Genomic DNA, 23,266 nt, shown 5'->3' with positions numbered 1-23,266 from the left:
TTTAACACCCAGAGGTTTCTGAGCGCAGACCCGGGATTCGAACCTGTGTTGCTCCGTGTCGTCTTGCTTCCAAGGCGAGCACGTTGCAGCTGAGCTATCCTCCCGGGATGGTAAAGACTGGTTAACGTCTGATTTAGAGTTAGGGGTACTCCCCATTTCTAGAGTCCCAATGGACTCCATTGGGGAGCATTCCTCTAACCATTACTGCCCCATTAATGCCACAGGTCAAGGAAAATTCCCACGATTTCGGGATTAAGACAAGGCTGTATCCTTGCTCCATGCTTATCTCATCTTTACGTGTCTGATGCAGAGGAGCACCTTATATAGGACTCCTTTGTACACCCCAAGATAGGGGGGATCAAGTTCATGTGTACAGCCTATGCTGAAAACGTTCTACTTTCTCCTTTGTGCGCCTGTAAGCCTGAAAAGGTTAAGAACTACATTTTCCAATATTATGCCCAAGAAAACTATTTAAAGGGGAATTCAGCCAAAACGAAGGTGGCGCGTTTGACATCTTCTCATAAGGCTCCTAATTGTATATGGTCTATGAATAACTCTAGACTAGAAACATGTAGGAAGGAATATGACCTACTTTGGCATTCCGGTTTTGAACAGGCCGAATAAAGCTTACCTTATCGAATTTCTGACGCATAAGCGGTTTACTTTCAGTCAAAATGTTAAAAATACGCTCCTAATACGGCACATTTTCTGTTCAGCCACTTTTTAAATTTTATGAAGGAAAGGTGGTACCCAAGCAGGGCTTCACGTTTGGGTACTTGAATAACTACCGCAATTTGAGAAATTGATTAAGCGTAAAGCCTTGCGGCTTCCCGATTGTATTTCCATTTCGGCAATACGGTTTGAACTTGGGATAAAGAGGGCTTGAGACGAATGGCGAATTTTGGGGCTGATTCATGGAATTAGTTGCGCTGAAAAAACCGCAATTTGTGCGCCATTCCTGCCCGCAAATCCCTTTTTAACAAATGGGGATTTGCGGGCAGAATGGCGCACAAATCCCGTTTTTTTCAGCGCAAATAATCCATGAATCAGGGCCCGAGTCTCTTATCCATAATTTTCTTGACCCCCCGAAAGACTTAATGTATGGTGATCTTCAGAATATTATGAAATCTAAAAGGAAAATATGTACTAATGATATAGTGACTTATTGCAATAACGTGTTGCTAGAGTTGGGGTTGAGTGAGTGTGATCTTCGTGACAATCCATGCTTTGTTAAACAGCTGCTATACAAGAAAGATTGGTTTAATACGGTTGACAGTTTACATAATTATTCTTTCCTTGAACATTTAAATTTTTACCATAAAAAAATGGAGACCATTGCACCCACCATACATGAACCTTTATCCTAGTAAACAGTTGAGTGGTGACTTCCTTAGATTCAGATTAAATATTTATCCCACAGGACAAATATCTTCATGTGGAGGAATCATACAAAAAGATCAAGCACTCTGTAGATTTTGCGGATATTCCTGGTATGGAGCATTTGTTTTTTTAAAGTGCGCAGCGCTGAATTCATTGTGTATCTTATATTTTAAGAATTTAGTTTACAGATTTTATTTTATTGATTCAGACAAGTTGTGGCACAGATAATTGAGTGGTTATCCCACTTCGGTTGTAACAGCGGTTGTACGTTTTATTAATAGTCTTAAATTAGATGGTGTTAAACTGATGAAATTGGAACCTAAAAATGAAATGCTTATGTAATCAATATGAGATTTTATGAAATATGATGCATTAGAGTTTGGAATCCTGTGTCGTGAAGAGTTGGTTCTTCTTTTTTTTTGTCTGGAGTGTTTGGTAATACTTTTGTTCATTTAAATTGTGTTTGTATTATCTTGTTTTGCAAAAGGTTAAATGTATTTTAACCACATGCAATACAAAAATAAAACAGATCCCACAAATGTTCCCTTCTTTATCTTCCCTGGTAAAGAGACAATTGTATTTGCTTTGGGTTCCCAAACTCTAAATCAGGCCGAGGAGTAAAACAGGAAATATTTCTAAATATCTCCGATTTTTTCAATGTTGCCAAACTCTAAATGAAGCCTTTGGTGTTGGGTCTTGTCATCACCTTTTGTAAAAGATACAACACTCAGCCAAGAATCCACACTTTTGCCACCAGAGCATTAATTTTTAACCTAAGTGTGCCTTATATTAGAGCCACAAAGGTTTCAGGGATGAATCTCACTTAAGAATCTCGGATGACTCTGCTCCTGGGGACATACCATGCTAGCCCTGGACTTTGCCTTGTCTTCACTTTAGGTGGTTTTATTTAGCAAAAGTGGCCCATGACTACAACACCCAGAATGTAATTTATAAAGAAAGGAAAGCCCGCGACTAGGTAGGTTTGACCATCAATCAGACTGAGGCAAGGAAGGGAAACAATGCTCCAAATTTGGAATATTTGTCCGGTCACCTTTTTCTAATTCTACAGTAAGCCACATAACAAAGAAGACAGCTTTGACATCCAAAGCTAACTAGCCTGCAGTAGAGCAGGCTTAAGTCGCAGCAGCGCCCGAAGGAGAAACAATATTATTTAAAGGAACATTTAGCTTGGTCCAATGGGGCGTAAGTATAACTTCAAAAGCCTAAGGCGGACGCAACCCCTTGCGTTTTCTTGAGGATGTCAAGCTTGCTCAAGTATTTGGCTACCGGGATTTTACCCAGGTTGTCATGTTCCCAGTGCAGACGCTTACCCACAATACCACAAGCACTTGTTTCATATTGGGATTTCGTTTTCTAGGCACTATTTCAGGCTATTTTTCTGGTGTTCAATGCTATTTTGGCTTGCACACTTTCTTCTAAGGGGAAGGTCAATTGAACTACATTTGTATATTTCACTTTAAGATATATGTTCACTTACTCTGCATAGACTCATGGGTAACAGCTTTTGATTTTCGCTATGGCGCAAAAGTGCCTGGGCATATGTTATTGATGCAGCCGGTCATTTTTTCCCCCTTTCCTCTGTTGCGTACATTCAGTTAGTTGGGGTTGTGTGATGTATCACAACACTCACCAAGAGACCTGCCATAAAACAAGGGTCTAGTAGCATGCTGCTTATCCAAAGTGTGTGATCCTTCCCAAATAATGTAATCTCACTGCGCATTGCCTAAAGATATCGTGAGTTCTCAAAGCCTGCCATCTTTTATATATAACAACACCACTGTCAGAACAGGTCAAACACAGCCTGTGATTGATAAACTTCTTTGAGCAATGGTTGCATTAGGGTGTATTTCGAGGTTATCCCCTCAAACCTGGGCGTATTTTATTCTTGCAACCGGTCATGAGAGATATTACCCTACTTATGCACGCAATAAAACAATAAAATAATATTTGTGTGTTTACAGTTATCCATGATTGTTTGAATGGGGCACACAGGAAAACACTGATAAGCACAGATTCTCATTTTTTGGAAAACTGGAAAAACAAAAAACATCCCCAGAAGTAAAAAAAGAAACACTGAACATAGGAAACCCTAATTATAATTATACCTGCGGCTATGGCAAAAAAGTTATTTTTAAAAAGTATTTAGTAATTTTAACAGCTACATTGAGGTTGGGGTGACAAATCACAGCCTGCTAGTGGTCTGATAGTGTTTTAAACTCGACAGTGGACAAAGCCTTCCAGGGCCGAAGGCCCTGGCTAGTGACCAGATAGTGATTTTATAAATACAGTGGGCACGGCCGAAGGCCATGTCTAGTAGTCTGATAGTGCTTTAAAATGGACAGTGGGCAAGCCAAAAGCCAAACCCACTGTTCATGGCTGAAGACCATGGCTAGTGACCAGGTATAGATTTAAAAAATACAGAGGGCATTGTTGGAGGCCGTGCCCACTGGCCATGGCCGTGGTCTGGTAGCGTTTTAAGATATATACAGTGGGCATGGGCCAAAGGGTAGTGGCACGGAAAAAATCTATGGAATAAAAAACCCCTTGAAATTCACTGAAAAAACTTTAGTTAATGATCAGTTAAGGTAAGAAACTTAACTCGTCACATTCCCATTAAAGAGCACAAGAGGACATATTTATTAGAGGAGAAAGGATTCCCAATGCCATAGAAAATGACATTATGGGGATATATTGTTGTAGGGGAGATCAACGGGAACGTGCCTTCTTAAGCCGGTCATGAGTTCCCCCATGCGTTGAATTTCAGGTGTTTTGTTGCGATAAGTTTCTTACCTTAACTGATCATTAACTAAAGTTTTTTCATTGAATATATATATATATATATATATATACACACTGTTAGATGAATCCAATCAAGCGATTCCACTAAGTCAGTGCCTAGTCTGGGATGCCCAAGGGAAGCCCTTATTTATATATTTTTATGTCCAGTTCGTGTACTCTGGATGACAACCCTTATATAACACCCCTCTCTTAGAATCCCCCTGACCCCACTGAGCCAAGAAGTAAGTTCGTTTTGCAAATCTAAAAGGTTTATTTGAGAATTAAACAATATATATATATCACACTTTTATAATAAATTAATAATTGATATCACACTTGTGAATATGAGCAGTAATCAGCAATAGGTAATCCTACAATAGCACAGTTCTGGTGACTTATGACTCGGAACAGGGGAATAAGGTATCAGAGAATGCTTTATGGTTTCAAGGAGATGCAAAGATGAATAAAAGGCAGTACAGAAATAAAGTTGATATGATTTCAGCAAAAGATAATGTGATCACTTTTTCTTTGACAATTCACTCCCCCCCCCCATGCAATGTAAGGAGATGGAAGTAACACACACAATTCTCAGGAATACACACAAATGCAATACAAAGTTACAGTTCCCCCCAGCGAGCTTAGAGGAAAACAGGTATGATTTTAAACACAGGCAAAATCCTTTTAAATGTGGTGGCAATGAAGTGAAAAATATACTCAAATTGCTTTTAATTCCCTATAGGAGGTTCAGGGTGAGTGAGAGATACTTTAAATCAGTTCAGGCCAGCCCTATCAATAATTCAGGAATGGTTACCAAGTTGAAAACAGAATTCCGTGATGGAAGCAAAAGACAAATGTTTTTACACGTGGCTGGAATGAAGCAAAATGTCAAATCGTAGCAATTCAGTCGCGTGCGTCGAACACAATTACGGAGGAAGTATAAGGAGTAGAAAGACGGTTCTATGCTCTTTGGAAAGCTTAGAATCTTAGCTTTAGGATGGAAGTTTTGTTCCTAGGACAAATGGTTCCGGAGATATGGACGATTATGTGAAGGTAGATTCTCGAAATTAAAATAAAGCTCAGAAGGACAAATGACAGTTTTGCAGCTTTAGAATGACAGAATGACACGATTTCTAGGATTCAGTTCTCAATAGGTTAAAATAGTTTGAATTAGATTATTTTAAACTAAGAGATTGGGTTTGCACAGTTCTGGCTGAGTACTCACACTATATTTTGGACAGGAATGCGACTTCATCACGGATCGGGTCAGGATTGGCTGCGGTTCTCTCGCCACTTGGTACTGGTGCTGCGCATAGCGATCTGGGTCAGCTCTGCTCTGCTGGTCTGGTCTGGCACTCAGCACTGTACGGATCTCTGGACCTCTGGTCTCTCTGGATACAGCACTGCTTTCTGGGTCTGCTACCGGTTCTGGCAAAAGTTCTTGGCAAAGAATTCAAACAGCTCGCCCGGTGTGAATAGTTTGGTTAGGTTTTGAGGCCTGCTGAAGAGAACTCAGCTTGAGGGTTAGGCGTTTGCTTTAAGTTATGGAGTCAGAGTTCTAAGTTCTAGTCTCTGTCTTGCTGGAGTCAGTCCGGATCTCTGGATGTGAAGTCGTCTGTCAGCATGCTCCGCAAGGAAATGGAAATTGAATGTCCCTACCTGTCCTGCACAGTCTCCTTTTATGTGTTTAGAAAGTGGGTGGGTCGGCTCATTCTGCATGCCCAACCCTCTCAACTTATCATTGGCCAGTTCCTCCTCTCTCCCTTGATTGGGGGAACTGAGTTGTGAGTCAGAGTGATGCTGCCATTTACAATCTATTGAAGAATCGCCCCTTTGCTTTTGCTTTAGAAATCATTCTCATAACTAAACATATTTCCCAAACGCACAAGTGGTTGACATTACATGTACAGATTGCAGATGACTTAAGGTACATTCTGGCCCAACTCTGATCTTCCTGGGGGTTTGCATTAAAAAATGGCAACTTATTTTCGTTTTTAGTTGGTTTACCAATGTTAAATCTTTAGCCAAAATTACACAAATGTACACCCCCTTTCTACACATAGTCCAGTAATTTACTAGGTCTCTAGCATAAGCACAGTGTCTGCAGTATAAATAATTAGTGGGGTTTGGTCCTAGAACACCGCACAAATTGGAGTTTGGTCTCAAATCGTGGGGGCCTTTTTCCATTTTGTGGACCCCCAAATTGCACATTTCTGTGAGCTTAATACAAGATTTTATAAGCAATTTAATCAAACATACATTTGCTGCAATATGAATTCACACTCCAGTCTGGCCCGCCCCTAGGAACTGGGAGAGTCAGGGATCACATGTCTCTCCTACCAGGCAGAGCTCTGTTTACAGTCAACACCCAAATCAGCATATCCTATTCAATGGAAAGAGTCTATTGTGTCGGCTGAGGTCAGCAAGCCAGGGGGCCACTCTGCATTTGGTTAGCATGTCCATGTGATCTCCTGGGCTGTTGCTGGTAAGGGCTGGTGTGAATGCTTCCCATGGACAGAGGCCCTTTGAACTGTTAATTGAATCAGCCTGCCTCCTGGGAACAAACCTTTGAAGTTCCAGTTAGCTCAGGATCCTCTTGCATTCCTGAGATACAGTTCTACTGTCAGAGTTTAGACCGCTAGCACCGGCTTATGTCCAAAGCTGGTACTGCACCCATTTTTTTAGGAGTTGTCTTGAATTTGACAGGAGGATTTTGCTTGACAGCTCTAATCCTTGCTGCCATTGTTTTGATGGGCATCCTTACAGTAGAGTGGTGATGTGGAACCCCCCACAAGAAGGTTGAATCTTTAGAGTGGTCTTGTGCCCATGATTTTAGCAACTTTTTGACATCAATTAAAAACGGATTTTGAACAAAGGGTCTCCTGTATTAGCTATCTTGCAATGTTTGAAATGGACATTTTGAGCTTGCACTTCAGAGAAACAGAGGTGATTTCAAGGCGCTTTTTATCTAACAGGCACTGCTATTTTTCCTTTGGCACCACCTTTCACCCCTGGCGCTTCCGGTCCATCACGCTTGCACTGATGGGTGGCAGGTTAGGCGACCATTTTGGTGTGCGCAAAACTGCGCGGTTCTCCTGGTTCTGGGATAGGATGATGGGTGGCGACAGCTCAAACCCCACATCTACCCAGTCTATTGATTTAGTTTTGTTCTGGGATAGAATGATGGGCGGCGACAGCTCATCCCCACATCTACCCAGTCTATTGATTTAGTTTTGTTCTCGCCTAATAATTCAACATGGGTCAAAACCCTTGACAACACATTTGTTTTGTCCCTGGTAAATGTCCCACTTTATTTTTATACTCTCATAAACTGACTCGCCCGTTCTTATCTTTGTTCTATTGTACAGGCACCCTTCCAGGAATGCCTCCGCAATCTGTAAATGTGTTATTGTAAGACATTTCTGATCGAAGCAGACATCACTATTCTTGAAATAATATTCAAAAACATATACACAGACCTCAACCCGAGCTGCTCTCCCCGTGCCCAGGTACCTTTATCTAATACATTTTCATTTTTCCCCTCCAGATAAAACACGCACCCATATATCACCACCACACCCAAACAGAACCACCCCAGCATTCAGGACTCTGGTATTTCTGTCCTGCACTGATCAACAACAGGGTTACATTTACAGGACCATTTGACAATATGATTACATGTACTGCTTCATCAACGGGCACACACTAGTTGTGTTTCATTTCCATTTCTTCCACTCCAAAATATGGAGCAGCAGGGCTGGATGTGCAAATATCGACACACACACACTGATGACTCGCAAGGAACATCAAGGAGATTTGGAGAACATATTAAGGGGTTTTGCCTGGAACATCTCAGAGAACATTAGGGAAAATGTCCGGGTACGTCCATGGGATATGGGAAACAACAAGGTACATTTGTAAGACACATCTGGCAGTGGTAGAAGTGTACCGAAAAAACAAGTGGAACTGTGGTCTCGGCATGGGAGAGGATAGGTGGAAGCATTATGCAGCATGTGACACATGTTGCGGCCGGAGCATTCCAATAGTCCAATTGACTAGTAACTAGGCTCCTATTACTACTTTACACTTGCAAAGGGACATGAGTAGACAAAACCTCTATATAGAATGGTGAATATGGTCGTAAAACGTACAGGAATGGTAAACAGAAAAAAAAATAAAAGTAGTGGAACACTGCTCCCGACCGTTCCCGCTCACTTCGATCATTGCATCTGGGAGATTTTGGAGGGAACGTTAAGTACATGCGTTAGCTCGATTTGTTGACTGCTCACTGTTTTAATGTGTGTGTGTGTGTGCGCGCTTCCGTGTGTGTGTGTTCGTTCATAGGTATCATTTAGGAGGGTGGTCTCCTGTTATTTGCAGCTAAAAGTAATGGCCAATTTGAAGAAGCAAATGCTCTACAGTTTATTTTGTATTTCAGGGACATTTGCCCCAAGTATGCTAGATGGTGTGTATTGTGTGTTGTTCAGTAAGGCCCTCTGACCAGAATGAGACAGAGGGCATTTTGGGGCATGTTGCTCTTTTGGGGAAGGATCTGAACTGAGTGAGACTGTATTTTCATTATATCTACATTAAGTGATGGAACGTGCATTCTGGGCGTGTAGTCCTCTGGTGGCATGTGCACTATTCGAGAGTGCATTTAGTCATCTGCTTCTAATCCGAGCAATGGGCATTCCTTGACATGCAGGCCTGTGTGGGGAAATCTAAACTGATAAAATCCGTGTGGGTCTTGTGGCCTCTAGTATTGTTGAGGAGGCATTTGCAAAAATGGAGGCCAGACGGTAAATGGGGTACATAGTCCTGAGTCAGCATTTTCAAGTCAGTCACGGTGCATTCTAACTTTGATGTGGTTTTATTCAGTGTAAAAGGCACCTTCTGGGGGACCTGTATTTCTCTGGGGACAGCTGCGCGGAGGCAAAGTGCATTCTGGGACATGATGGTCCTCTATGTGGGCTTCTTTAATGAGTAACAGAAGACATTCTGACATTTGCAAAGTGTAATGATCAAGTGGTGTGGATCAAACACTTAGGTGTGCAAACTTATACCGATTGAGGCAGATCAAATATCCTGTGTATCAGTAACGATTTGGGCATAATGCATTCTTGCAACTGTAGTCGTGTCTCAATGGCAGTGAAGTACGGATTCCCGTAGATTGCCGCCACACACCGCGCTCCACTCATACATACCCTCTGTCATTATTTTTACCTTCCTGAAGAATGACTCTTGGAAAACATTGAGTCCAGTTGCGCGCAAACTATGATGATTCTCGTGTGATTTGCTTCTAAGAGAACCCTTGTTTGTTTCAGTCCGTTAACTATCCAAATTCCTTAAGTCACTATGGTTGCTCAGCATCTCAAATAATCTGGCGGAAGTTTGGCAGGACATATCCTAGCAAAATCCATGCTGTTTTGCACACGGTTAATAATATGTTCCTTAGTGATAGTTTCAAGATACTACACTGCTCTATAGTCTATAGTCTGCAAATTTAGACAGTATGTATTGGGGCCACAAATGTTGAAGCAAAATGTAATTAATGGTTCCAGGCTAAATATAGGGTTCTATGAAAAAGTGCAACAACTTCACTAATCCCCCTAATGAAATCCCAGGGAAGTGTCCTGCTGCACCATGCACCTCCTTAGACTACAGCATCAACTTGTCTGTCCACATGCAGGTATAGCCAGGTCTAGTGCTAGAGAACCATATTCACCCCAGGGTTTTAGGATATCCACTCAAAATACACGTGAATACAGTGACTGCAAATGGCTGGTATTTACGCAGGCAGTGGTTATCTTGAAGACCTGGCCTGATGGAGGCTCTCGAAGATGGGAGTTAGAGAGAGGATCCAGTGCGCTATATTCTCAATCGCTAAATTCCATAAGTGCATTGATTGATCCTTTCTTGGTACCCCGCAGGACTACCACAGCGTTGGGAAGACCCTTCCGGCAGTGGATGAGAAGCAAGACTACAAACTGATATCACTGGCTGAAAACGGGAGCTCCACCGTCATGCGATTTAGCCGCCCCTTCCGAACATGTGACCCCAATGACATGGACATAACGGTGAGTTGACTTGAGCTCAGGTACAATTTTCTGCTTTGTCCATCATGGCGACCGTGAAACATAAAATCGTTTTTTTTGCATATATTTTTAAGATGACCACGTGCCCTGGTTTCCCTGATCAACTCCCTTTGGACACAGAGTGGCTCTGATTTTAAAATGCTGAGAGTCCTGGTTGCATTCGGATGACAGACCAGCTGTCCTCTATATATATGCAGCTGGCACATATCCTCGGCACCGTCCCACCGGTGTGGTGTTGCACTTCACGAACCAGGTTAGTCAGCCCAATAGCCTGCCTACCCCTTGGAGTTTCCAGGCGTTTCCGAATGAGTCTCAGAAGCCAGAAGGTTGTTCTGCCTAGGAAAGTGAAGGGGCCGTGATGGGCCACCACTTAAGAGCGTTTCACAACCTTGCAGTGGTGGGGTGTGCATTGGGACCTGAAATTAGCCCAAAGGTGGGCTGACAAACCATGTTCCGTCTCCGGTTCAGCTGCTGGGCTGGCACATGATTGGCGCATAGGTTAATATTAGTTGGTGCACCTCTCTGGGGTAGCAGTCCCTTTCCCTCGGTCACCTTCCCAGGAGAAACTCATGTCACTCCAGAAATAAAATGTGCTACCAATTGCATCTCGCGCTTGTACTCCATTTTGTTAGGGTCCAGAGGGCAAGGCTTAGGAGAAGTTTAAATGATGCGGTGGCTACTGGAACATCCCACTAACAGAAGAGACACAAGCATTCAGCAGAATATCATGTGAAATTCATGGGCAAAATGTATGGGAAAGTCATGCAATGTGCAAAATGTGATAGAATTTCGAGAGAAGAAAGACTAGGAAGAGAAATGATTTGTTAGCACAATAAAAAACATTTTGAAAGCACAGGAATAGCAAATTTACCGGAATTGTGTTTTTTTTTTTTATAGTTGCGCAATTGTTTTTGTCTCAGTTGCGTATTTATAATGCGTTCAAACACCCAGAGATCTTTAAGCGTGGAACCAGGGATCGAACCTGCGTTGCTTTATGTCGTCTTGCTTCCAAGACGCTCACGTTGCCGCTGAGCTATCCTCCCAGGACGAGGGTTAATGATCATTACATTACAATGTGGCTCTCATAAACAAAATATATTTGTATATTCAGAGGAATACGGCAATAAGGCACTAATGAGCGAAGACAATGCAATGTAACATTCATGAGCTGAATGCAGTGGTCAATTCATAGCAAAAATGTATACATGGAAATTTACAAGCAGAATACAATGGACAACTAATGAACGGGATGCATTGGGAGATGGATGGGCAAAATACAATCGAACTTTTCCGAGAAGAGTACAATGGGAAATGCATGAGCAAAGTTCAATGTCAAATTAATTGACAGAGTAAATTAAGCACATGAATTCAATTGATGAGCAGAATGGCTTGGGAAATCCATGAGAAAAATACCTTTGGAACTATAGAAAGAAAACTTGGGCAAAATACAATTTGAAAATAGTGAGCAAAATTCATATATATATATATATGTATATAAACTGTTAAAGGGACGTTATGGTCAAGTTGCACTAATAAAAACTTTTGAAATTCAGTGAAAAAACAGATTTGCAAAAGCATGCTTTCAGGTCCTTACTAATGCTGCTCGCGCAGGTTTTTTTGTAATTCAGTCCAGCACTTCAGGCTGTAGCTGCAAGAAAAATATTTGTTCCCATTCACATCCATGCTGCATGCCCCAATAATCAGAGTACATGATTATCAAGTAATTGCAGGGCGGTAGAATGGGTAGATCACTGCGCTTCATCTAGTACTTGAAACCGATCACCCTGCTACTACTGGTGGGATTCTTTTGTAAAGGTGCGCTTGCTTCTTCAAGTGTTAGGTTTCGAATGGGAGAGTGAGCCCTGTTCACTTTAGCACTGGGTTATTTAATAAGTAACTATTATCGTAATAAAGAAGGCTTAAAACCAATGTTGCTGCTGTATTTGTTGTTACAAGTCAGCCGACACGTGTTTTGACTCTCTATGAGTGTGGATTGTAGGCCAGTCATTGCTGCAAGGTTGTGAAATGAGTGTGGCATGCAATTCCACTATCTTGTCCTGGCATGGTCTCAAATAAAGGTGGGTAAGGATTTCAAGGGGTGGCCTGTTGACCACGTGGGCACCTGGTTCAGCGTCCTCAGTTATTATCTGCTGATTAGCATTGTCTCAGAGTGTATGCAACGGTAGTCACTGCGAACTGTAGATGCAATTCTGTGCAGCACTTCGAGCTGTAGCCACTGGCAGAATTTTAGCCACAGGAAAAACGTTTTTTCCCATTCAAACCTATCCTGATTTTGAAAAACATGACCACCTAGCCATTCCCTGCTGCCCATGCCCAGTTCAACCACATTGCCAGTCCCTTGTGGTCATAGCCAGTAGGCAGATTATCCGAGTCATGGCCTTTGGCTATGACTCGGATAATCTGGCCACTGCCCATGACCACAATCCATGTCTCGTACTATCTAGCAACTGCCCATGGTTACAGCCTATACCTCAGTCACCAAATGTATATCACTATTTTTTATACCTACATTATTACACTTTTCAAAAAATAAAGCACAGACACATTTGTAAAACCATGCTTTCAGATCCATGCCAATGCTCCTTGCACAACTTTGCTGCAGATCCGTCCAGATCCGTCCATGTTTTATTTTTTTGAAAAGTATCAAAATGTACATACAGGAGCTAGTCATAACTTAGCTCCCACTTAACACAATCCATTCAGACTTTGCACAAACATTCAAGTTTGGGTCTATAATCTTTCTCAGATCTTTTGTACACATTCGTCAAAAGACAACTAAGTTGTAAGCGATCTAAAAATGTTCAAACCCACCCTCTAATTTTGCGCCCTCTTCACAAAATCCCACTAAACTTTGCAAACACATTCCAATCTGGGTCTTAAATCTGTTTGTAAACATTTGTGCAGATTCGTGAAACGACACCAAATGTATAAACCTTTCAAATATTTTGGGACCCCCCTTCTAATTTTGTTCCCTCTTGGAAAAACAGCACCAAACCTTGTGGAACCATTCAAGTTGAGATCTAAAATGATATCACAAAATGTCATGCAGATTCATTCAGTGACCGCAAAGTTATAAGCCGTCCAAAAACTGCTTTTCACCAACCCTGTTATGAAAAAATATGTATGGATTCCCCCAAACATCAGAGATGTTCAAGAACATTATAGTGCTGTCCCTGAATTGTTTGTGAAATATGAAGGCAGAAAACCACCCGTTTGTTTGCTTTTTATGGCCATATCCCATCCCATCCTCATCACCCATCACGTCCCCAGAGATTGTTTGATTAATTTCACAGGTGCAATGTTGTGTTTTTTAATATGTTAAAACTGTGATGTCCAACATGGCGTCCGTTTAAATATATCTGATGCAGCTCACGTTTTTCACCATCCAACCAGCGGGCGCGTCTGATATCCACGAAAATCACACAGGCCCTGATTGGTCCAGGAAGGTGTCCGCGGACCGAATAGGGAAGTGAGTTCACGAACCGAACCCAGATATCACTAATTTTATTTAACCTAATTTTCAGCCATTTTAAAACAAACTACTGGAAGGATTTACACCAAATTTACAAAAGCATGCTTTTGGGACCAAGCTGCCGCTCCTGCTGCATATTTGGTGGAATTCCGTCCAGCGATTTGGGCTGTAGGGGTGAGCGCATTTTATTTCCATTGCGTCTATGAGGGAAACCACACATTTTGGAACCCCCCTATAACATTGCCCTCCCCTAGCCGAAAAATCACCAAACTTTGCAGAATCAATCCAAGATGGTCATATGCTTAATTTGCAAAGTTTGGTGAGGATTCGTCTAGGTGGGCAAAAGTTATAAGCTGCCCAATGCGCTGAGCAACTTAACCATGACTACAGGGCTGCTACCGCAACCCCTGTAATATAGATATATATCTTATAGAGGGGGTCCCAACATTTTGGAAATCCTCATAGACGCAATTGAAAATAATGTTTGATCGCGCCTACAGCCCAAACCGCTGGATAGATTATTGCCAAACTTGCCCCAGGAGAGACAGCTTGGTCCCGAAAGCGGCCTTTTTAGATTTGGTGTAAATCTGTCCAGTAGTTTTATAAAATAAATGGCCAAAAAGTAAGTACAAAAAAATTAGTGATATCTGGGTCCGGTCTGTGGACTCATTTCCTGATTCGGGGTCCGCGGACACCTCTGGACCAATCAGGGGGTGTCTTGGTGCCCGTGGATACCAAAGACGCATGCTGATTGAATGGTGAAAAACAAGAGGTGCGTCATAATTTTTGAAATGGTCGCCATGTTGGATCCTCGGACAGCCCCTGCTGACCGTGAACACCACAATGAGCAAAAAGTCTGGGAAACTCATCTGGGGTTATTTGGTGGCCGAAAGAGGGCCTGGAAAGGGTAGGGGAGTGGAGAACATGTTATATGGAGCTGCTACTATAGGTGAAAAAAAGGTTTGCAGTTGCTGCCGAGTCTTCGACATCGCCGCTGATCGCAGACAGCGTAGTGAGAAAAAAGCCTGGAAAACACATTTGTTGTTATTTGGTGGCTGAAAGAGAGCCTGGAAAGGGTGGGGGAGTGCAATAAAGTTGATATGGAGCTGTTTTTATAGGTGAAAAAAGGTTTTGCAGGTGCCGCCGAGTCTGCGGACAATTCCACTGACCACGGACAGAGCGGTGAGCAAAAAGTCTGGATAACACATTGGGGGTTATTTGGTGGCTGAAAGAGGGCCTCGAAAGGGTGGGGGAGTGGACAAAAGTTGATATGGAGCTGTCTTTACAGGTAAAAAAAGCATTTGCAGGTACTGCCGACTCCTCAGACATCGCCGCTGACCACAGACAGCGCAGTGAGAAAATAGTCTGGAAAACACATGTGGGGTTACTTGGTGGCCGAAAGAAGGCTTGGAAAGGGTGGTAGATTGGAATGAAGTTGACATAGTGACGTTTTTATAGGTGAAAAAGGGTGTGCTGGTACCGAGTCCGTGGTAAATTTTGCTGTCCGCGGACATCATTTGGATTGCAGGGGGTTCTGGGTGGGTCTTGTTATTTGAAAGTGTATTGCAAGTACTTTGTTATATGGTTTAGTTATATTGTGGTGGTTTGCGGCCATGCCCCTAAGAATCTGGCCACACATACTATAGTAATATGTGTATAGTAATTATAGGAACTGTAGGGGGAGTAAAGAGTATTTGTAATATGGTGGAATTATATAATTGTAGTGTATATGGTATTTATGATTGTAGTACAGTTGAGGATAGTGCTTATGGAATATGCATTTGTATCTTTGTGAAGATAACAAATAGGATAACACTTTGTATGGTTACTTAGTTGCATACGGTAATAAAACTGCAATCTCTGGTTCTTTTTCTGTGAAAAACAATATCATTTGTTAAGCAGGATACTTTGAAAGCTTTAATTACATACAATTTTACATATAGATTAACTTCTTTTGCCCCTCATGAATAGTACAGTCTATGTACTATGTTTGGTATAACAGTAGTGTGTGCTACACTGTTGTTGTATTGAAATGAAATAATCATCGGGGAAAATAATCCATAGAGGGTAAAAAAAAACAACTATAATTATGTGAGTGCAAGTCTGATAATATGTTTGTTTGAAGTATGTTGTAATTAAGGGACTGTTTAAAGTAGTTAGCTACCTGTTGCCATATTCTAACTATATTGGACTTAACAAGAAGTTTTGCAGTAAGAATAACTGTGATGGCATATTTGAAGTGTATTACAATGAGTTTTTTTTTAAAGGTAGTTAGATACCCGTTGGCGTATTCTAACTGTTTATTATACTATAGTTTAGTGAGTAAATTTGGGGTGAAAGAATATTAAGTAGGCATTTGGTGGTAAAATTGAGGTATTGTAATTATTTTGGATTTTATAAGAAGTATTGCAGTAATAAGAACTGTGATGGTATATTTGAAGTGTATTGCAATGAAGGGTATTTTTGAAGCAGTTAGATACCTATTGGCGTATTCTAACTGTTCATTGTGCTATACTTTAGTGACTAAATTTGTGTTGACAGAATATTAAGTAGGCATTTGTTAGATTTGCTGGTAACCTATGTTTCCGAGTAACGGAGGTGTCATTACATTCAAACCAACCACTTCTTTTTTTGACATATGCGGTATATTGGCCTGAAGTTGTTGTAGCACCAGTGTGGTAGGTTATGCCCAATGTTGTGAAGGTTTTCTTGCCAAGAGATACTTGGCCGTGTGTATAGCTAGTAAGCTTACAGTTGTTTTTGGTACCATCTGCATTGTACCTTAGAAGTATTAGTATCACATATTGGCCTTCTAATTTTATTTGTATGTTGGAACGATTGTCTGAATTACAAAACGGGTATAATATGCTAGGATTGGCATTCTGCAGAAGTTGGTGAAATGGAATGGATTCACAATTTGTTATGGATACATACACAAATCGTTCATTAGGGATGTGCAGCTGATGTTCTGACTCTGTTGTCAGTGCGAGATTCAGTGCGGCTTGACGGCTGTACGCATGTTCGTGTGAGGTCCTTTCCTCGAATCAATTCGGACTGAGCAGGGCAGAGGAGAGAGCGTAGGAAATCACTGGTGCTGGCATTGGTGCTGGTGTCTGAGAGTGCCTGGGAGAAATGCTGCACTACGAGCAATTGGAACGGTTGGAACCAGCCAAGCGGGTTTCGGCTTGCAGTTTGTGACTTGCGTTACACGGCTGAGATAGAGACAGAGAACCATCCTGCGCTGGAAAGGTCGCCCACCTGTATGCCTGTATTCCTATTGTATTCTCCCCTACCCACCTGCCTGCCAGCAGCGTTAGTCTGCTGTATGCTTAGTCGCTCGAGACGAGACGTGACTCTTCTATCTGCCGGTCACGCTTGCCTCGCCTTTTACTTTTTGCTTTGCAATTCCCCGCACTTACAGTGCCTTCCCTCAACCAGATGACAATACTGTAAAAAAAGAAGACAATCAAAAAAATTGGGCGCAAATTGCTACTGCTGCTGCCATAACCTCGTAGTTCACTCTTTTGCTCACATTGAAGTGTTGTAGTGTTCGCTAACACTACGTGTCAACGGGGCTAGGCCATTCGATCCGCTGTCTCAACCTGCAGTGCTTTACATTTACATACTGACAAATATAATTCTGCTGCAATTTCGCCAGTCCAAACAGGTCCCAAATTTCCCAAAAAACGAGCAGAGCAATAACTCATGTGCGACAGAGCTACTGTGGGCTTGTGCCTTTGAGCCCAGACGCACAAGAAAGCAGTAATAACAATTTACATTTAATGACTCAAACAGTACGAATGAGTGAAAAATAACAAACACAGCAGATAAATACACCAAGACGCAGAAAACGACTCTGGCGCGGAGCAAGCTGCTACAGGACTGAGAACAGACCACAACCAACACTATATTTGAAGCAACTCATACGACCCAGTAAGGAGACATATATCTGCCGTCCCTAGAGGCTCAGATTACCTGTGCTCCAGAAGAAATAGAAGTGTAAGAAACTGAAAAGAAAACAACTAATCCTAAATTTCCATTGTCAATGCAGAGAATTGTTGGTCTCGGAGACACCCAATAGATGAACTGTTTGAGAGTGGAACAAGATTACAGCAAAAATTTGAACAGAGCATGAAGTTTCTGGGTGTGACTGTAGGCACCTCTGCCTTTGATCCCCAGAATACTATATCTAACGGACATAGTTAGATGGACTATAAAGCACCCTCCTAAAATAGAGCTAATAGATGAGTGCCTAGATTAGCTCAAAATTTTAACAGAGCACCAAGTTCTTGGGGAAAATGCGTGCAGCCGTGCCTTTGATCCCCTGAATATTACGAGTCAGAGACTTATCAAACCCAAAGTGGATTCTAACCCCCAAATTATTAGGGAATAAACCCGGATTTCGACCGATTGAGCCGTTGTACAATTCAACCACACCCGTAAGAACAGTACATATAAGAACACAGGAGAAAGAATACTCGAAACTTACATAGTCATAAGTCGCCAATTTAGTGGCATCGACTGGTCCAAAGACACGCCATCAGATGAAGAAAAGTAAGAATGCAGAAACTCTACATAACACTTCGATTCTACCTCATATAATAAGGATGAAAAAACCAACAGAGATGAATTAAATTGAAGGAGTAGAAAAATCTAGACAAAACATAAACCAGAGAGAGAACAAAAGACACAAGACACAGATGTACAAAATAACTCAGAGCCAGAGTCTGATAATGGTCAACAACACTGTGTCGAGAATGATGATGACGCTCTTCCTACTGAAGAAATGGACATTGGTATTCAGAGATGTACCAACACAGAAGAGACTAAAATGGAATCTCATGATACATCAGTAATAATGAACACAAGTAACAAGAATCCTCCACTGAGAACCAATCAGATGGACATGCAAGAAGCAGTTGAAGTAACATCGATAAAAGACAAAACATCTGTTGAGGAAGTGAAACCAAATCAAGCAGGCAAAAATAAAGAAGAACAACTGATAGAAAATGGCACTACCCCGCTAGCGACTCTGAAGTTAAGAGCGGAACGTGCCAAATTGATATAGTTCACAAAACATCGAAAGTAATCACATGTCACCCAGGTTACATCCAGAAATAGAGAAAATGGCGAGACTATCTCTAGACATAACGGAAACCATGAAAAGAGATCCCAACTTTTTGGGCATACCCTCTTCAACCACGAACCTGACGCCTTAAGAGAAATGACTTCCACAGCTGCTTCAAAAGACCCCAAACTTTTAGAAACAATTACAACATCACAACATCACAACAGGGTAAAGACAAACAGACATTACGTAATGGACAGATATAGCAACGAAAAAGAAACCAACAAAGAAATTCAACAATACAGGACAGAAAGGCACAATCGGAGAAAAATGGAAAGACAAGATCAGTATACGAGAAGAACACGAGAAGAAAGACAAAAAGAGGTTCAACACTGTGATTGCGATAAAGCAAACAATCCAATACAACCTATACCAACGACGATGCTAGACCTCCAGAACTCATTAATGGCGGCTTCCACACATGCACTAATACCGTTCCTAAAATTACAGGAAAATCACCAAGAATACCATGAAAGACCAAGCGACGTTGCTTGCACTTATACATACAAAACAAATTAATCTAGAGGCTTTCGTAGTCCGAATGCAAGAGAGACTGGACAAGGAAGCAGAGTGCTCGGCCCAATGGGAAGCTAGGCTCTTCGACATTGCTAGAGCCGATAGAAATGACAAGAATGATATGGCATCAGCCCTTATAGGCATGATGAAACACATGGGAAATAACTCTCAATATGTATACCAACAAGAGAAAGAAAGAAGCCTACAAATACAACAGGGAACGCAGATGGCCCAAATAACTAATACCATAGCACCAACGGAAAAAGAAAGCGAGAAAAGATCAAATGAAGTAAGAACTCCAACTTTTCTAATATTTGAGGGCCCCCAAAAGGGACCAAAACATCAAGAAAAGTCAAAACAACAAATCCCTGGGTTTAAAGAAAAAAAAACGTCCAAACCGAAAAGTAACATGAAAGGATCGCAGGCTTTGTTACGAAACGTAAGGATCCCACAACAAGTGACGAAACTATTACAATTAAAACAAGAAATAAAGAAATTCGAACAAAATAAAGCACAAATGCCAAACAATTCAAAGACCGCACTAGAAGATTCCAAAAACAACTCAAAGGAGGACAGTCATAAACAAAGAGAAAGCTTGATGAATTTGTCGACATACACAATTGAGGATGGGGAAGACTATGGTGAAGAAGCAGCAATTATGATAGATGATGAGTATATTGTAATTGACAAAGACATCTGAGGGGATGAATTCATCCAATCGGGGATCGTAAACACAAGAATTAATGAAAATTCCATCTTAACGTGCAATTACATTTCAGATACTGAACTCACAATCTATACAGAACAGGAAGCAAGCACTAGAAAAAAAGTAAGACCAAGAAACCAAGAATCAAAACGTCCCATACATAGAAAATTGGAAGACTAAAGATATAAACTACTTTGCTTTTTTTTCGTTTTTTTTATTGTTGCGTCTATAGTTACATAAAACCTTACACAACATTAAACACAATACCTTATTACATACATAGGAAGAAGAACAACAAATACAAATACAATTTATCACAATAAACACATAAGATCGATCTATTAACAATTGTTCTCCATCTCTAAAAGAGAATAATTTAAAATACATATATCAAATACACTTTCCAAATTCATTTTATGCCTATGTATTAATGTTTTCTATTTCTTCCATAATACTCTCCATCATTCTATATAATACCAAGGTTAAAGAAATACTAAATCCCCACCTAAGCCGACTCCAAAATAAATCAACTGACATCTCAAGGTCTCTGTCAAATCTCCCTTAAAACAAATTGCACGAATAGGCTCAAAATGAGTACAAAAAAGCCCTAAGTGTTTAAGTGTCTCAGTGACAGCCGGGATTTTACAAAAGCGACACCTCGTTTCCAACAGCCCTCCCTCTGTATCAGTGTTAGAGGACCAATATCTTGTCCTCTCCAGAGTAGGTACCTGATTCAGTCTAAAACGCATGTATACTGATCCTACCTTCTTGCAGGGAAAACATTGAATATATAAGGGCAGACATTCTCTTGCATGACCATATCGTTCATATTCCTTGTAAGTAGAAAGGTCACCAATCTTATTTGTACCGTCAGCCCAATCCGCCCTCAATAAAAACCTCTTTACCAACCCTGGACGTTGGATAAGATCTTCCGTTTTTAGAGCCAAAGAGCCCAAAATAAAATTCATTTTAAGACAACATTTTTTGATAGAAGGAACCGTTTCAGTTTTTACCAACTCAAACAAAGTTTCATACAGTGAGTTGTAAGGCGGAACCATGATTTTTCTATACAACAACAACCTCTTCCACTTAAATCTGGTTTCCAAGGAAATCAAGCATAGCTCGCTTCGAATGATGGCATTAGGGATAGATAGATAGAGTAGGTCCTTCCACAATTTTCCTTGTAACGTGTTCAGGACAGGGCCAATTTTGTGAGTGCAGATGTCCAGGCCATACAATAATATTGGCTCGCATTTAGCCATATAAAAACACCTCAGAGGAAGAAGTGAAAATGTACATGTTCTAACTTTCAAAAATTTCATTTGTGAACTAAGATTTTTCACTTTATCCTAGAGGCTTTGTCTCCAAGATTTAAGACTTACTTTATTAGTTAGGTTGTAACCTAAATAAGTAGTGGCCTGGACCTGCTCCACCGGTTTTTCTCCCATAAACCAGGTATAGTTTATTTTCTTGTTTTTTTTAGAAAATACAAATATTTGTGATTTTGAAGCATTGGGAGAGAAATTGTTAAGCAAAGCATATTGATAAAAAAGACCCATCTTCAATCTAAGACCCCTAGTGGTACGGTCTAACAAAATAAAATCATCGGCAAAAGCCATCCATTCAATGGTCACCGTACCCATTCTAGCGGTGCAATAAGAGGTCCTCTCCAAATCCCCTCCACATTGCTGACATACAAATTAAACATCAGTGGTGCCAAGGAGCAGCCTTGTTTCACTCCTATATAAGTTGGTATATTCTCTGATAGTGTGCCCTCCTTAGATAGGCAAACTCTAATAGAAGTATTGGTGTGAAGGAGAGCTAAAAGCTGTACAAGTTTAAGTGGGATGTTAATCTTCAGCATCTTACCCCAGAGTCTTGATCTAATAACCCCATCAAAAGTGTTGGAGAGATCTAGGGATGCTAAGACAACCTCCCCTATGTCAGATTGGTGGACATAATCTCTTAAATGAGCCAGTATAGTACCATTCAGACTAGTGCCTAATTCGGCTCTGAAACCAACCTGAAATCTACTTAGGCAGGAATTTACTCTCACTGCTTGATTAAGGTCTCTTAAGAGTAAGATACCAAAGACCTTACTTGCCGCATCAAGGAGCGCTATAGGTCTATAATTGTGGGGATTAAGGATAGCACCCTTTTTGAACACTGGCACTATAATACTTTGGGCCCATGAATTATGTATAATATGGGTCTCAAAAATGCACTCAAAAATAGGTTTTAATACCTTAGCCCACAATTCTGGTTCCACCTTCACGGCGAAGGGGGGGGGTGCCGCCTCGGCCCGGTGCCCTTGACGGCTTAAGTTTATTAATCGCCCTAATGATGTCCTCCCAATCCCAAGGGCAATCACCCTGAGCTGGGGTTTCCAAGAAGGATTCTGAGTCCCCAACGAAGGCGGAAGGGAGAGAACATTTTTTGAGATAATAAGCATACCAAACCTCCTCAGAAATGGACAATCTAATTTATCTCTAGCCAGAGTTAACATTGAGTTTACTGACGCCCAAAAATTAACCTCCTTACCCCTACAGAGGTTTTCAATCATGAGTTGATGAATTTTTGAATTACTATCTATTTTCAAGGATTTGATAACATTTTTATGTCTTATGATGATTCTCTTTTTGTGAATCTGAAAGAGTTCTTTTGAAAGGGTAAGGCGAGTAAGGTGTACCAATTGCCTTAGTTTCATGTGTTTGGAGTAGTGTATCGCAGAATCCCAGCTAACACTTTTTCTAGCTTTGAAGATCCAAGAGGTTCATATTCAGACAAAATTGTTAACATCAAAACGAAATGGCAGAAACACAAGGACATTGTACTGAACAGAATGAATGTTCAACGGTTACTACATGCAATTCCCAACTTACAAATTATTAAATCAAAGGACATTCAGATGATAGAATTTCGTCAAGAATACCGAACCAATAATGTAGCTATACACTTTCAGACAAAGAACGCAGCAAACACTTTATTAGACATGGCAAGCGAAATGGACACCTTGGGATTTGAAATCACAAATAAAGAATTTACCAATAACAGAATTACTAAGGAAAAACAACATCAAATGTGCCTTTTGCACTTATTTTTCTCTGTTCATCTTACCCTGCCCCCTCCTGTCTCCTCTTCTTCATGAATAG

The 23,266-nt window shown here is 41.1% G+C and overlaps 1 protein-coding gene across 1 annotated transcript in view; it reads left to right on the top strand.

Moving 5' to 3' along the window:
- The window catches only part of LOC138580944 (putative DBH-like monooxygenase protein 2), a 298,284-nt gene that overhangs the window by 66,403 nt on the left and 208,615 nt on the right, over positions 1-23,266 (top strand). The window contains exon 2 of the mRNA XM_069651882.1: positions 10,107-10,253. Coding sequence (XP_069507983.1) covers positions 10,107-10,253 — 147 coding nt within the window. The remainder of the gene's footprint in view (positions 1-10,106; positions 10,254-23,266) is intronic.

This window comes from Ambystoma mexicanum, chromosome 3p, assembly GCF_040938575.1.
Source record: "Ambystoma mexicanum isolate Mex_15411 chromosome 3p, UKY_AmexF1_1, whole genome shotgun sequence".
NCBI lineage: Eukaryota > Metazoa > Chordata > Amphibia > Caudata > Ambystomatidae > Ambystoma > Ambystoma mexicanum.
This window is presented reverse-complemented; position numbering and strand designations above follow the sequence as displayed.